The sequence below is a fragment of the Sceloporus undulatus genome, chromosome 2 (genome assembly GCF_019175285.1).
Source record: "Sceloporus undulatus isolate JIND9_A2432 ecotype Alabama chromosome 2, SceUnd_v1.1, whole genome shotgun sequence".
NCBI classification, from domain to species: domain Eukaryota; kingdom Metazoa; phylum Chordata; class Lepidosauria; order Squamata; family Phrynosomatidae; genus Sceloporus; species Sceloporus undulatus.
Genome location: NC_056523.1, coordinates 310,427,386 through 310,440,327, shown reverse-complemented (window position 1 = coordinate 310,440,327; position 12,942 = coordinate 310,427,386). Strand labels below are relative to the sequence as shown.

Sequence of the window (12,942 nt, the reverse complement as noted above, 5' to 3'; positions counted from 1 at the left end):
CAGAATCATTTATGCCCAGAGATAGGAAAAAGACAATCCTTTCTCAAGATAGGTTAAAAATGTATGAATTTATTGCAATGGAATAAGTTAACTATGTTGACATGAAAAAACTATGGATTGTTTTTAAGAAAGAAACACAGTAACTGAATATATGAAAAATAAGAGAGGTTCCATTATGGTCTAAGTTTTTTAAGACAGAAGTGTGTTATAACTGTAGAGGATCTGATAGAAAAATGTTTTACTTTTACTTAAGTTTACTTTGCTGTAGATGGAGTGACTGGATGTTCAAACCTGAAGAGAGGGGACACTAAATTTCTGTCCCAGACCTTTAAGAATCCGCAAGCACTGGAAACTAGGAACAACATCCAAAGAACAAGAGAAGCAAGTAAAAATGTCTTACTTTTCCATAAGACTTCTAATTTTTAAAGATAAATTTTAAATATTGAAGTACATTTTTAATTAACCACAGAGGAGTTAGATAAATAATGGTAAAGAGCGATGGTCAGCTTTGCTGGAAGCCACACTTTCCTTGTCTTTGTCTTTATGTTTTTATTCCACATTTTAGATACTGTGTTAGGTGTGTTTTCTTATGTTTTTATATAGAAAATTGGTATGTATTAGTTTGTTTGTTATTGTTTATAATAAAAAATATACAAAAAAAATCTCACCAACTCATTTCCCAAAGGAATGTTTCCAGGAAGTGGCTAAGTGAAAGCATCTTCATTCACCCCTTTCCTTCCTCATCTAACTTAAATTGCTCTGGGGCATGTTATTCTTTGCAGACTTTGACCCCTGCTTTTGCCTTTTCCTAGAGGTATGATGGCCAGCTCCTATCAGTGACTCCCCAAGAATACCTCTGAGCTACCAGCCCTCACCACTCCTCTCTGAAATTCATGCATTCCCATGCACAACTTTAGCTTAACTCTCATTACTGGTTCCAGCTAAAGTAGACCCTCCCATTCCATGGGATTTATATACGTATAGATTCAATGGATCTTCTTTCGTTTGGAGTTAGCAACTGGATTTAAGCCTAAATTTGAAGTGGATGTGCAGCTGTATCTGAGGTAACAGTCAAACAACCAAGAATAAGCTGCATTTCAATATTATGTTTAGGGCATCAACTGAAAAGTGTTAGACAGGTCATTGCATGTTTCTAGCAGCAAGGTACCTGATGATGTACCTAGTACCTAGGCTCATCTCAACAGATTTTGCTTCTACAATACAGTAGAGGATTGAATCTTGTTCTTTCTCTAAACTGCCCCTGCAAACTTACAAAATGGGCCTTCTTGCATTCATAACTGAATGTTCTAGATGGCTTTTAATAAAGGAAGAGAATAATAAATGGATTCCATCTCTCAGCTATATCTCTTGCTCAGTAATGTCTTCATCAGGACAACAGTAATACTCCACAAAGCAGATCTGTCCATCTTCATTCCTGATCATGTATTGTAATGAGAGAAAGCCTCGGTTATCTGTCCGAATAGAGACTTTGCATGATAAAGCTAGTGCTTTAATAGATGGCTTGAGCAATGCGATCTTGTATCTGTTAAAAAAAAAAAAAAGCAAATGTGGCCTGATGAAATAATTCAGCTATAAAAATGATTAACAGCCTATTCCTTAAGGATGGTCTCAAATTCACAAAAATGAACCTATCAAAACAATATTATTAGGAAAAAAAACCTGTCTGGAATACTACGTTTTCCCCTCACAACTGCCTCATTGAATCAATATGTGCTACCCAAAGAGGTTTATGCTGTGAGTGCCTCCTCTTTGCCTATACATAGAATCATACACAGAGTTGGAAGAGACCTGAAGGGCCAAACAACCCAACCCCCTGCCATGCAGGAACACAATATCAAAGCACTGGATTGTCTGAATGGCTGGCCCAACTCAGTTGGAATCCTTAGGGGAGTAAGGTTACCTTACCCTCCAATAAGTGATCAAACAACACCCAGTTAACAATACAGGCCAGCTTTTCAGCAAAGCACATGCAGTTTAGATAATGCAAAGAAACTAGTGACAAGAAATAGCCTGAATTCTGATTGCAACAACAGGACCATGAAATAAATGATATTGCCATGGAAGCATATAGAATCATAGAATTGTAGAGCTGGAAGGGACCACAAGGGCCATCCAGTCCAACCCCCTTCCATGCAGGAAATCTCAATCAAAGCATACCCCACAGATGGCCATCCAGCCTCTGCTTAAAGACCTCCAAAGAAAGAGACTCCACTACACGCTGAGGGAGTGTGTTCCACTGTCGAACAGCTCTTACTGTCAGGAAGTTCCTCCTAATATTGAGGTGGAATCTCTTTTCCTGCAGCTTGCATCCATTGCTCCGGGTTCTGTTCTCTGGAGCTGCAGAAAACAAGCTTGCTCCTTTCTCAATATGACATCCCTTCAAATATTTAAACAGGGCTATCATATCACCTCTTAACCTTCTCTTCTCTGGCTCACCTGTTTGTCTGGGTTTGGTTACAGTGAAAAGATTCAATTAGGTCAGAATCTTTGGGGTAGTCTAGATGGGCACTTCCAGCATTTCCAAATGTGGATAATCTTGAAAAAAGACAAAAGACAAATGTATTAGATTTGTCACCTTGTTTGGTAAACAACGATCCCAAATAAAAACTGAATCAGTTAACATGCAATAAATGTTAGAAACCATAATTATTTCCTATTTTGGTACAGAGAGGGTGCTCCTAGGTTTTTAAGATTATCTCTACATCAGTTCCAGATGTTAAGCCCATGATAGGTGGTAAAGTCAGTTATTTGTGGAAACCGGAAGAGATACAATTGAGTAGCATGTCACCTACTAGGTTTCTTTTGATGACATCTGCAGAGTGCAGATTTACATACAGTGAGGCCCTTGGTATCTGCTGGGGTTTGGATCCAGGACCCCCACTCCCTGTGGATACTAAAATCTATGGATGCTCAAGTCCCATTAAATTGTGACATAGTAAAATGGTGTTCCTTATATAAAATGGCAAATTCAAAATTTGCTTTTTGGAATATATATATAAATATATATATGAATGAATGAATATTTTCACTCTATGGAGACTTGAATCCATGGATATGGAGGGCCGACTGTATTTAAGCTTGTGGTGAATGACAAACCCAAACACAGTTCTCCGATATCAAAGTCCAATTCTCTGTTCACAGGAATCTCACTGCTAGTTCTCACTGATCTGATGCAGGTATCATATGAAAATGTGTCTTATAATGACTGATCACTGGTCTATCTAGCCCTCTGAATGGCTGCAGCTCTCCAAAGTCCTGGATACCAATGTCCCCACCTCCCAGATACTTAAAAGCTCTTTTGAGGACTGGAGTGCAGCTTTGGTGCAGCTTCTAGCCTCTTAGGATGCACGAGTCATTTAAACAGCATCCATCCAAAGTGACCCGAAGCAGCTTTATTTTGGCCTGTCTGTTTGGGCCCATAGTTTACATAGGGTATAAGGTTAATTACTGAGCTGTGGCCCACCCTGAAGATGGATATACTGGTGCCAGAACCTTGCACTGTATTCTAAATCATGGATAGAGAATTTCTAGTTATAACCACTAACTAGTAAAGTTATATCTAGTACCTGAAATAAGGTTTGTCTGGAGACATTGTAATCTGCAGCACATCACTGGTCATGTCCAGTTCAGAAAATGCCTCTCGCAGCCCCTCTGATTGCAGGATAATTTTGTTTACAACATTTGTGCTGCAGAAATCAAAATCAAGGATCTCTTCAGGTTCCTGGGTGTTGATTTTACACACGGTCACCACACCGCCTTCTTCTAGGAAAAGTGTCAGAGGATAACCATAACCCTGATAACACATCCGTAGGGCTGTCTGAGTTCCTGAGATGGAGGAGAGAGAGAGAGAGAGAGAATACTTAGGAAAATGATTAATAAACCATTTTAAACAAACAAATAAATGAATAAAATCTTTTTCCTGATCAACTTATTTAACAAGCACTAGAAACTGTATAGGGAATGTATTAGATTGAAATGTAAATGTTAAAGAGGCATTTCTGATTCAACCTACAATTTTCTAAATGCTGCTGCAAACCTGTACCAAGTAAATTAAAAGTTTCTCATGTTGTATAATACAGTGCATAATTGCATCTGAGCTATGATCTACTAAAACCCACACATAGGCAATACCTGGGAGAGAACTAGTACCAAAGATGGTCAAGCAGTCTAAAAGAACAGACAAGTTGATTCTGAACATCACTGAATCTTCCTGTACCACAAATTCTTGGAAAATACCTGCCTGCAAATGAGAAAGACAGGAAACTTGAAGACAACAAAAATGAAACAATGGCAATTCGAAAAACTGTAATTGGCACAAGCACTAAACCGCAGGAAGCCAGAACAATTAAAATGGCAACTTTGGGGCCTAGTTAAGAAACTCATTTTACTCCAAGCCCATCATATACACGGGAAACTCTCAGGTCAGCAGCTTGTCCATTCATTTAAATGAAAGAAACAGCTTTGCTACTGTAATAAAATTAGAAATCTAACCACTTTTGGGATGATCTGTGAACACTGGAAGACCTCTCAATATACAAAAATATATACACACTGTTGGGTGGGAACAACAGTCTGTATATTTTCAAAATCTCTATTTCTCTCACAAATGCACAGAAAGAAATATGTTTAGATGCCAGTTGTATAGACTTGTACAAAACATAACATATCTCCTACAATCACATTACTGCAGTACTATACAGTATTCTTAGTCTGCCAGAATACTGTCATCTGCCATAGAAACCTTCACATGTTACTCCCAATATTCATTTAATTCTTCCTGCTCAACACATGTCTCTCAGTTCACCAAAAGGAAGGGAGATGTTGCCATCTTACCTGAATGAATGCATTGGCCTGCAAACACTTTGCGTTTTCCACCGTAACCTTCAGTCCATTTGTAGTAGCAACGCAGGTCGCATGATCTCTAAACTGAATGGCTTTCAGGATATTGGACAAGTTTCTGACATTGTCAAGATTTGCCACCAGAACATTCTGCTCTTCATCTGTTTCGGCTTGGGTTGAGAGAGGCATGGCTTTGATTGGTTACCCCACAGTCTCTCTTCCAACGACAGAAACAAAGGATCCAGAAATTCCCAAAGGAGACCTGTAAAGGTCCAATTACATTTTGGTTAAATGGAGCAGTCACTAAATACAGTATTATGTGAGGGCCAGTGTGGTGTATGGGTTTAAGTGCTAGACTAGGGTTCTTTGAGACTAGGCTGCCTCCTCAACGCAGAAATAATCCAGACTGATACCACTTTAGCTGCTATGGAGTTCTGGTCATTGTAGTTTGCTGTGGTAGCAGTGCTCCCTAACAGAAAAAGCTAATATCTCACAAAACTACAATTCTCAGAATTCCATCGCATGGAGCCATAGCAGTTAAAGAGATGTCAAACTAGATCATTTCTGCATTGTGGATGCAGCCCAAGGTTCAAATCCTTGCTCAGCCACAGAAACCAACTGGATGACTTTGAGAAAGATGCACATTCTGTGCCGCAGAACAAGGCAATGGCAAACCACCTCTGAATAAATCTTGCCAAGAAAACCCTATGACTGGGTTGCCATAAATTGGAAACACCCTGAAGGCACGCAACACAGTAATTCTGCTAAATATATGATGCATGTTTTCCCATGCAGCCACAGTAAATACATCCCCCTCAAAAAAAGACTGTGACAGTTTGACATTTCTGATCACAGAGATAATTTTAGTTAAAGTAACTAATACAAACCACAACCAAATTCCACTATTGTATTTTTTGACTGAAGCACAATCAAAGGAAATAAACAGACATTTTCTTATTAGCATAACCAGGCTACTCTGTCTGACTCTAAGGCAGAATATAAAATCACCTGTGAGTATTCCTTGTCTAAGAAAGCAGAGGCGGAGAAAAGAAGAAAAGTTTCATTTTTTAAAAAACAGGTTTTTTGGCTTAAACTGTTTTTTGTTGGTTGTTTTTTTGCATTGATGTTTTAACAGGAAAGAATGAATCCTGCTTATTATATCAATACTGTGAAACATTATTTTATATTTCAGAAAGCTTCTTCAACCATGTTTTAATGCTTTGTAACATTAACAGTACAAAAAGCTTTGATACGATCAATTTACATCTTTCAATAAAACACTATTATTTTTACTGCTTATTATTCCTATTAAATTTGAATATATGTAGACAATATATAATAAAACATAGCAAGCACTCCCAGGGTTGTTTTGCTTAAACATCTGAAGGATCTGTTTCTGAAAGGCATTTTCTTGTACTATAAAATAAAGTGATTAAAAAGCAACTGAGCGTGAATGTTGGGCTAACTTTATTTATTTACTTTATTTATATGCTGCCTTTCTCATAGGCCAGGACCCAAGGCAGCTTCCCTAAAACGGTAAAAGCCTTTACAAAAAGTTCAAGACAAATTTAAAAACGCCACATTAAAATACTATTTAAAAACTGATAAAAAATACAAGAATTAAAAACAGATAAAACATCTAAAAAAAACCTTCCCTGCTTAAGCATTAAACAGTCAATGACTGCCGATGGATGCTTCAATTCAGTCATTGTTGTCCCATTGAAAAGGTTAGAAAATAGTAACAACAGAGAGCCTTTTTTATTTAGAAAAAATGAATAATTAATGTTATTAAAAAGGACAGAACTGCTTTTGGTTTTGTTTAAAAAGTCATTTGGTTTAAACCAGTGATGCCTAAACGTTGGTCCTCCAGGTGTTTTGGACTTGAACTCCCAGAAGCCCCAGCTGCTTGGTCAAGACTCAGGAATTCTGGGAGCTAAAGTCCAAACATCTGGAGGAGTAAAGTATGGGAACCACAGGGTTTAAACTAACCTGCAATAAACCAACCAACCCTATAAGGAAGACCCATGAATTTTATAAGTCAAGAAGCCACTTGAAGGCACATATACCTGTGTGTGTTTGTGTGATCCTTACGGAAAATAGGGAAATAAATAAAATCTATTATTATTATTATTATTATGGCTTCAGAGTTGGACTAGGACACTGTGAGACCAGGGTTCGAGTCCTGACTCAACCATGGAAACCCACTGGGTGAACTTGGGCCAGTCACACTCTCTCAGCCTCAGGGGAAGGCAAAGGAAAACAGCAAGCAACCCTCTGAACAAATCTTCCCAAGTGGAAAGGTTCACTTGAGGGTTGCCATAAGTCAGAAATGACTTGAAGGTACACAACAACAACAACAACAACACATTTCAAAAGGCTGCATCCACATTTACAGACATAATCCACTTTGAGGCTGCTTTAACTGCCCTGGTTCAATGCTATGGAGTTTTGGGAACTGTAGTTTTGTGAGACATTTTGCCTTCTCTGTCAGAGAGCTCTGTTGCCCTAACATTCCCTAGCATTGAGCCAGGGCAGCTAAAGCGGTCTCAAACTGGATTATTTCCGCAGTGTGGATGCAGCCAAAAGCTCCCACTCCACAAAACAAACAAACAACCCAGGCGTTTATTATGAGCTGCATCATGGAAGATACAATTTGAACACCAGGGCTTACCAGATTTGAAAGGAGTGGAGCCACAATGGTTGAACTGCCACTCTGTTCGTCAGAACTGTGAAAAAAGACACGTGAATGATCCCAACAGGCAAAGAGTCAGCACCTTCCCTCCCAGAGAAGCCATGGGAGTCTCTAGCCTTGTTGCAACGCTGCTGCTTTACGGCGCGTCGTAAAATAACAGCAAACCCTGGTTTTCTCTCTCTCTAGCTCCAGCTGTGTAGCAATAGAGGCCTAAAGCACAGACCAGAAATACCCCTTTAACTGCCCTGGCTCAATGCTAGGGAGCTCTATCCACTTTCTCCAATGTCCAGCCTCCCAAGCTGTACATGGGAATGCAATGGTGATAAGGAATACACGTTAGAATCCTAGAGTTGAAAGAGCCCACAAGGGCCACCCAGTCCAACCCCATTCTGCCATGCAGGAAATCCAAATCAAAGCATCCCCGACAGTCAGATAGCCGCCCAGATCTCCAAAGAAGGAGACTCCACCACTCTCTGAGAAAGTGTGTTCCACTGTTGAACAGCCCTTACTCTCAGGAAGTTCCTCCTAATGTTGAGATGAAATCTCTTTTCCTGCAGCTTGCATCCATTGCTTCATGTCCTTTTCCCTGCAGCAGCAGAAAACAAGCTTATTCCCTCTTCAATATGACACACCTTCAAATATCTAAACAGGGCTCTCATATCACCTCTTAACCTCTTCTCCAGGCTAAACATCCCCGGCTCCTTAAGACCTTCCTCATAGGGCATGGTGTCCAGTCTCTCAACATCCTTTTTGAATTGCAGTGCCCAGAACTTTAGGATCTTGCCTAATGCTTTCATGGTTGCCCTTCCCATTCCTAGTCTTCTGGACTGCAGTCTTTTCTGAACAATGGGGCAAAGTATGGAAATTCTTTAACTGTTTTGATATATACGTAGAACAAAATAAGTACATACAATACATGTTTTCTGTTTCAGGACACCGTTCAGGGTTACATCATTTATTCTTTCCAGTAGACTAAGATCCAAAACACATTGCAGAAATAATCCAGTCTGAGACTGCTTTAACTGCCCTGGATCAGTGCAAGGGACTTCTGAGAACTGTAGTGTTTGTGAGGCATTTAGCCTTCTCTGTCAGAGAGCTCTGGTGCCACCATAAACTACAATTCCCAGGATTGCCTAGCACTGAGCCAGGGCAGTTTTATAGGATGTGTGTGTGAATGTGCTCTTACGTCTGAGGAGGGAACTGGCAAAACTACTTCTGAGGCTGCAACTGCACTGCAGAAATAATCTAGTTTGGAACCTCATGGTGCAATGCTGTGGAATTCTGGGAATTGTAGATTTGTGAGACATTTAGCCTTCTCTGTCAGGGAACTCAAGGGCCAAAACCAGAATTCCATAGCATTGAGCCGTGGTAGTTAAAGCGGTGTCAAAGAGGATTGTTTCTGCAGTGAGGATGCAGCCTAGGTGAGAAGTTATTCCCAGGGAAACTCGCAATGACCCTCAACATAAAAATATTGATGAAAAAGAAGTTGTACAGTATGTGATAAAAGTGTTGGCTGATAGCTTCATGTATGGTTAAAAACTAACATATTTTAACTATATATTATATTAATTAATTTTTAATAATAATAATAATAATAATAATGAATTTATTTTTATCCCGATTCTCGCCCCTCTACACAACACAATCAGGGCAGCTTACAACATTAAAATATACATACATAAATATGTAATATATTGCATATATTAATATGTAAGATTATATTAATGAATTTTAATAAATATAATTAACATTAAACACACACACATACACTATATAATAATAATGATAATAATAATAATAATAATAATTTGTTTTATTTATATACCGCTATTCCAAAGATCATAGCGGTGAACAGCAAGTAAGCTAATTAGCAAGTAAGCTAATTTGCCCCCAACAGTCTGGGTACTCATTTTAGCTCCCTCCTCGGAAGGATGCAAGCCTGAGTCGAGCTTGGGCCCTTTTGCTGGTCTTGAACTCGCAACCTTCTGGTTTTGAGTGAATGGCTGCAGTACAGGCATTTAACCACTGTGCCACCAGGGCTCCATATTTATTATATGTTAATTATACTGTATATACAATTAATGTTATATATAAATATACACATACACTATATATATATATATATATAATATATATATATATATATAATTTGTATACCGCCCTCTGGCAAACCAATCCGGGCGGTTAACAACAGTAAAATATAAAATATGACAATTAAAAACACATATACTGTAAGTAGTATATGTGTATCAGTGGTAATATAATATTAATAATATAATATAACAATAAATATAATAATGGATTTTTGTTTTATATATATATATATAATATATAGTCACGTTTTATGTCTTTCTGCATATTAATATATATGTTTAATAAAATATTTCATTTAAAAAACATTATGATCAAAAGGGGAGGGGCGTGACTGTAACCAGGAAGTAAATGCTCCTCAGACCGTTGCTCGACCCGGAAGTATACGTGTTTCTGGGCGAAAACTCTATGGTTCTCCCGTCTCCACGGCTCTGGAACTCCTAGAGCGGCCCAGTCGGTACGGCGAATCCCATTGGCTGAGGGCGGCGGAGTTCCTGGAGGGGAGCTAAGATGGCGGCGGCGAAGAGGCAGCGTGGAGCCGGCAAGGGAGAGCCGAAGAGGAAGCGGGCCAAGAAGGCTCCGGAGGCGAAGGCGGAAGAGGGCGAGGGGGTCCCGGACGAGCACTACGTCCCAGCCCCGGTCTCGCAGGTGGGTCTGCCTCCATGCCCCCCAAGGTGCCTCTGAAGGTGGACAGAGCGCTTGCTGCCTACCCCTGTCGCTGTTGTTATCTGCCTTCAAGTCATTATCAACTTATGGCAATGTTAAGGCTTCCCTGTCATCATGGGGTTTCCTTGGCAAGACTGGTTCGGAGGAGGCTTGCCCTGGCCTTCTTCCCCTGAGGAGGCTGAGAGCCCGGGGTCAGCCAGTGGGTTTCATGGCTGAACGGGAATTCGAACCCTGGCCTCCAGAGTCGCAGTGCCATGCTGGCTTGAAAGCGAGCCCTCTTGAGCTCAGGCTCTTAGGATTGCAGAGTTAGCTGGCAACCGGCTTTGCAACGCGTACTTTGTTGTTGTTGTTGTTGTTGTTGTTGTTGTGGTGCTTTCAAGTCGTTAATAAAGCAAACTGCCTTGGCAGATGACACAGTTTTTAGTGAGTTAGGACCCTGATTTATGGACTCCCAGAAAGGTCCCATCAATAGGTTTTCTTGGCAAGGTTTTTTTCAGAGGAGGTTTGCCATGGCCTTCCCCTGAGGAGGCTGAGAGAGTGTGACTATTGCCCCAGGTGGGTTCCATGGCAGAGTGGGGAATCAAACCTTGGTCTGCAGAGTCACTGTTTAACTCTCAAACCATGAAGTTATACTGTTTACATTGTTAAGGTCATTATACTCATATATGTGTCTGTGTGTGTATCTAGCATACAAATCAGCGGGGTCTGCTTCCTCATACACACACGCACACACACAAAGGGTGAACAGATCCTGCTGTCTGGTTGCATTTGTAATGTAATTGGAGTTTAGAGTGTATTGGGGATTATGGGCCTGAACAGACAGGCCAAAATAAAGCTGCTTCAGGCCACTTTGGAAGTGTGCTGTTTAAATGCTGCATGCGTCCTAAGAGGCCAGAAGCCATGGCAAAGCAACACTCCACTCCTAAGGACTGGAGTGCAGCTTTGGTGCAACTTCCAGACTCTTAAGATTTGTGTGTCATTTAAATAGCATACCTCCAAAGTGACCCAAAGCAGTTTTATTTTGCCCTGTCTGTTTGGGCCCATGTGTACACTTGTCCCTCCATCTTTGGGGCTTTGACTTTTGCACGTTTGATTATTCATTGATTTTTCTTACCATGTTCTTTCTCAGAATCTCTAGGTCCTCCAGTGCAACGCTTTGGTCAACTTTAACCAAAACTCATACTGAATGACCTAGAGGTTCCTAGAGAGGGTGCTCCACTTGGCATTTGCAGCTCCTCCAGTGCAATTCTATGGTCAATGTCTGGCAGATGCGAGCCACAGAGTTGCACCAGGGGACCTAGAGATTCCTAGAGAGGTGTTCTCTCAAGTAAAAACATAGTGTTTTTATTATTCATGGTTTTTCCACATTCACAGGGGTCCTGTGTCCCTAACCCCAGCAAATATGGAGGAATGAGTGTATATGTTTTCGAAATACATGTTAATAGTCTTTTGTGGGTTTTTCAGGCTATGTGGCTATGTTCTAGAAGAGTTTATTCCTGATGTTAATAACACATGTTAATACTTCTGTCTGTTGGTCACTCAGAAATACATTTCTTTACACAGATAGTGTGTTACTGATTTTTTTTCTCCATCTCTTTCATCTGTACAATTAAAAGAGTTGTGATTACACCTCCAAAAAGGCTCAGGGTCTTAACTCACTAACAATTGTATCTTCTGGCAAAGTTAATCTGGGAGAGAGAGATTTGGTATGTAAACTGGGGTTACGAAAGCCGTGAATGAATTCAGCATATGCACAGAGAGTGTTTTGTGTTGATTCGTAAGATTTATTCCTAAGATTGACAGCTGTTTCTAGTTAAACCATGGCTGTACTTAAAGTAGTTCTTTATATTTTTCTCTTTTATGGTCATGAGTTGAATTCTGTGTTAAAAGTCCCTGTTGTTCTTCTGTATTTGTAACGAATGGGTTGCTCTTTGGGATTGTTGTTCTATGCAGTAAGGTGGTTTCTTGTTAGGATACCTGTGTTAATGCTTATGTTTTACAGACAAATAGCAGAGGCATGCTCAGGCTTATCTAGAGACTTAGGCCCATTACAAATGAGCATAATAGTACGGACTGGGTTCGTACTAGGGTTAGAAAGGGGCATCATTTCTTGACACCCCTAACCCTAGTACGGACCCAGTCCGTACAAAATGGCGGCGCCCGTTCCACATGGGGCCGCCATTATGACATCACGAATGCGCCACCTCCAAACGAGGCTGCGCGGACATGTTGCCCCATGCGAGGGTGCATAGAGCGCCCTTTCCATGGTGCGAGAAGGAGCTCCGAAACGGAGCTCCTTCTGCGGTTTGCGTTGCTGGCGCAGCTTTTAGACGGCTGCGCCAGCGACGCAGAGGCCCCTTTCTCCTCCTCGCTGCCGTTGCCAGGTGCCCTTGGGGCTTGAAGCCCCAAGGACACCCCTTTCCAGGCCACGGGGAAGCGGCCTTTTGCCGCTTCCCCGCGACCTAGAAAGCGGCGGATCGGGGCCTCAGAGGCTGCCGTTCTAGCAGCTGAGGCCCCAATACAGTGGGGAAAGGGGCGGGAACAGGCTGTCTGTAACCCACCTTAATGACAGAGTTAATTTCATGTAACTCTTCTGTCTTTCAGGGTAAATGGAAAAACAAAGAGAGAGTGCT

General features: G+C 40.8%; 1 protein-coding gene across 1 annotated transcript; it reads right to left on the bottom strand.

Moving 5' to 3' along the window:
* Positions 1-1,299: 1,299 nt before the first annotated feature.
* Positions 1,300-7,867, bottom strand: RAD1 (RAD1 checkpoint DNA exonuclease). Its single transcript, XM_042455394.1, has 6 exons — positions 7,532-7,867; positions 4,855-5,122; positions 4,153-4,261; positions 3,588-3,846; positions 2,458-2,556; positions 1,300-1,543 (listed from the first exon to the last, which is right to left on the bottom strand). The coding sequence occupies exons 2-6, from the start codon at positions 5,047-5,049 to the stop codon at positions 1,360-1,362; spliced, it is 846 nt and encodes a 281-aa protein (XP_042311328.1). The 5' UTR covers positions 5,050-5,122; positions 7,532-7,867; the 3' UTR covers positions 1,300-1,359.
* Positions 7,868-12,942: the final 5,075 nt, after the last annotated feature.

Excerpts from the sequence above, each read along its gene's own strand:
- RAD1 (XM_042455394.1), bottom strand. The coding sequence starts at position 5,049 with ATGCCTCTCTCAACCCAAGCCGAAACAGATGAAGAGCAGAATGTTCTG. Across the intron at positions 2,557-3,587 it reads CCAGACAAACCTTATTTCAG|ATTATCCACATTTGGAAATG; the intron begins GTACTAGATATA and ends TCTTTTTTCAAG. Across the intron at positions 1,544-2,457 it reads AACCAAACCCAGACAAACAG|ATACAAGATCGCATTGCTCA; the intron begins GTGAGCCAGAGA and ends TTTTTTTAACAG.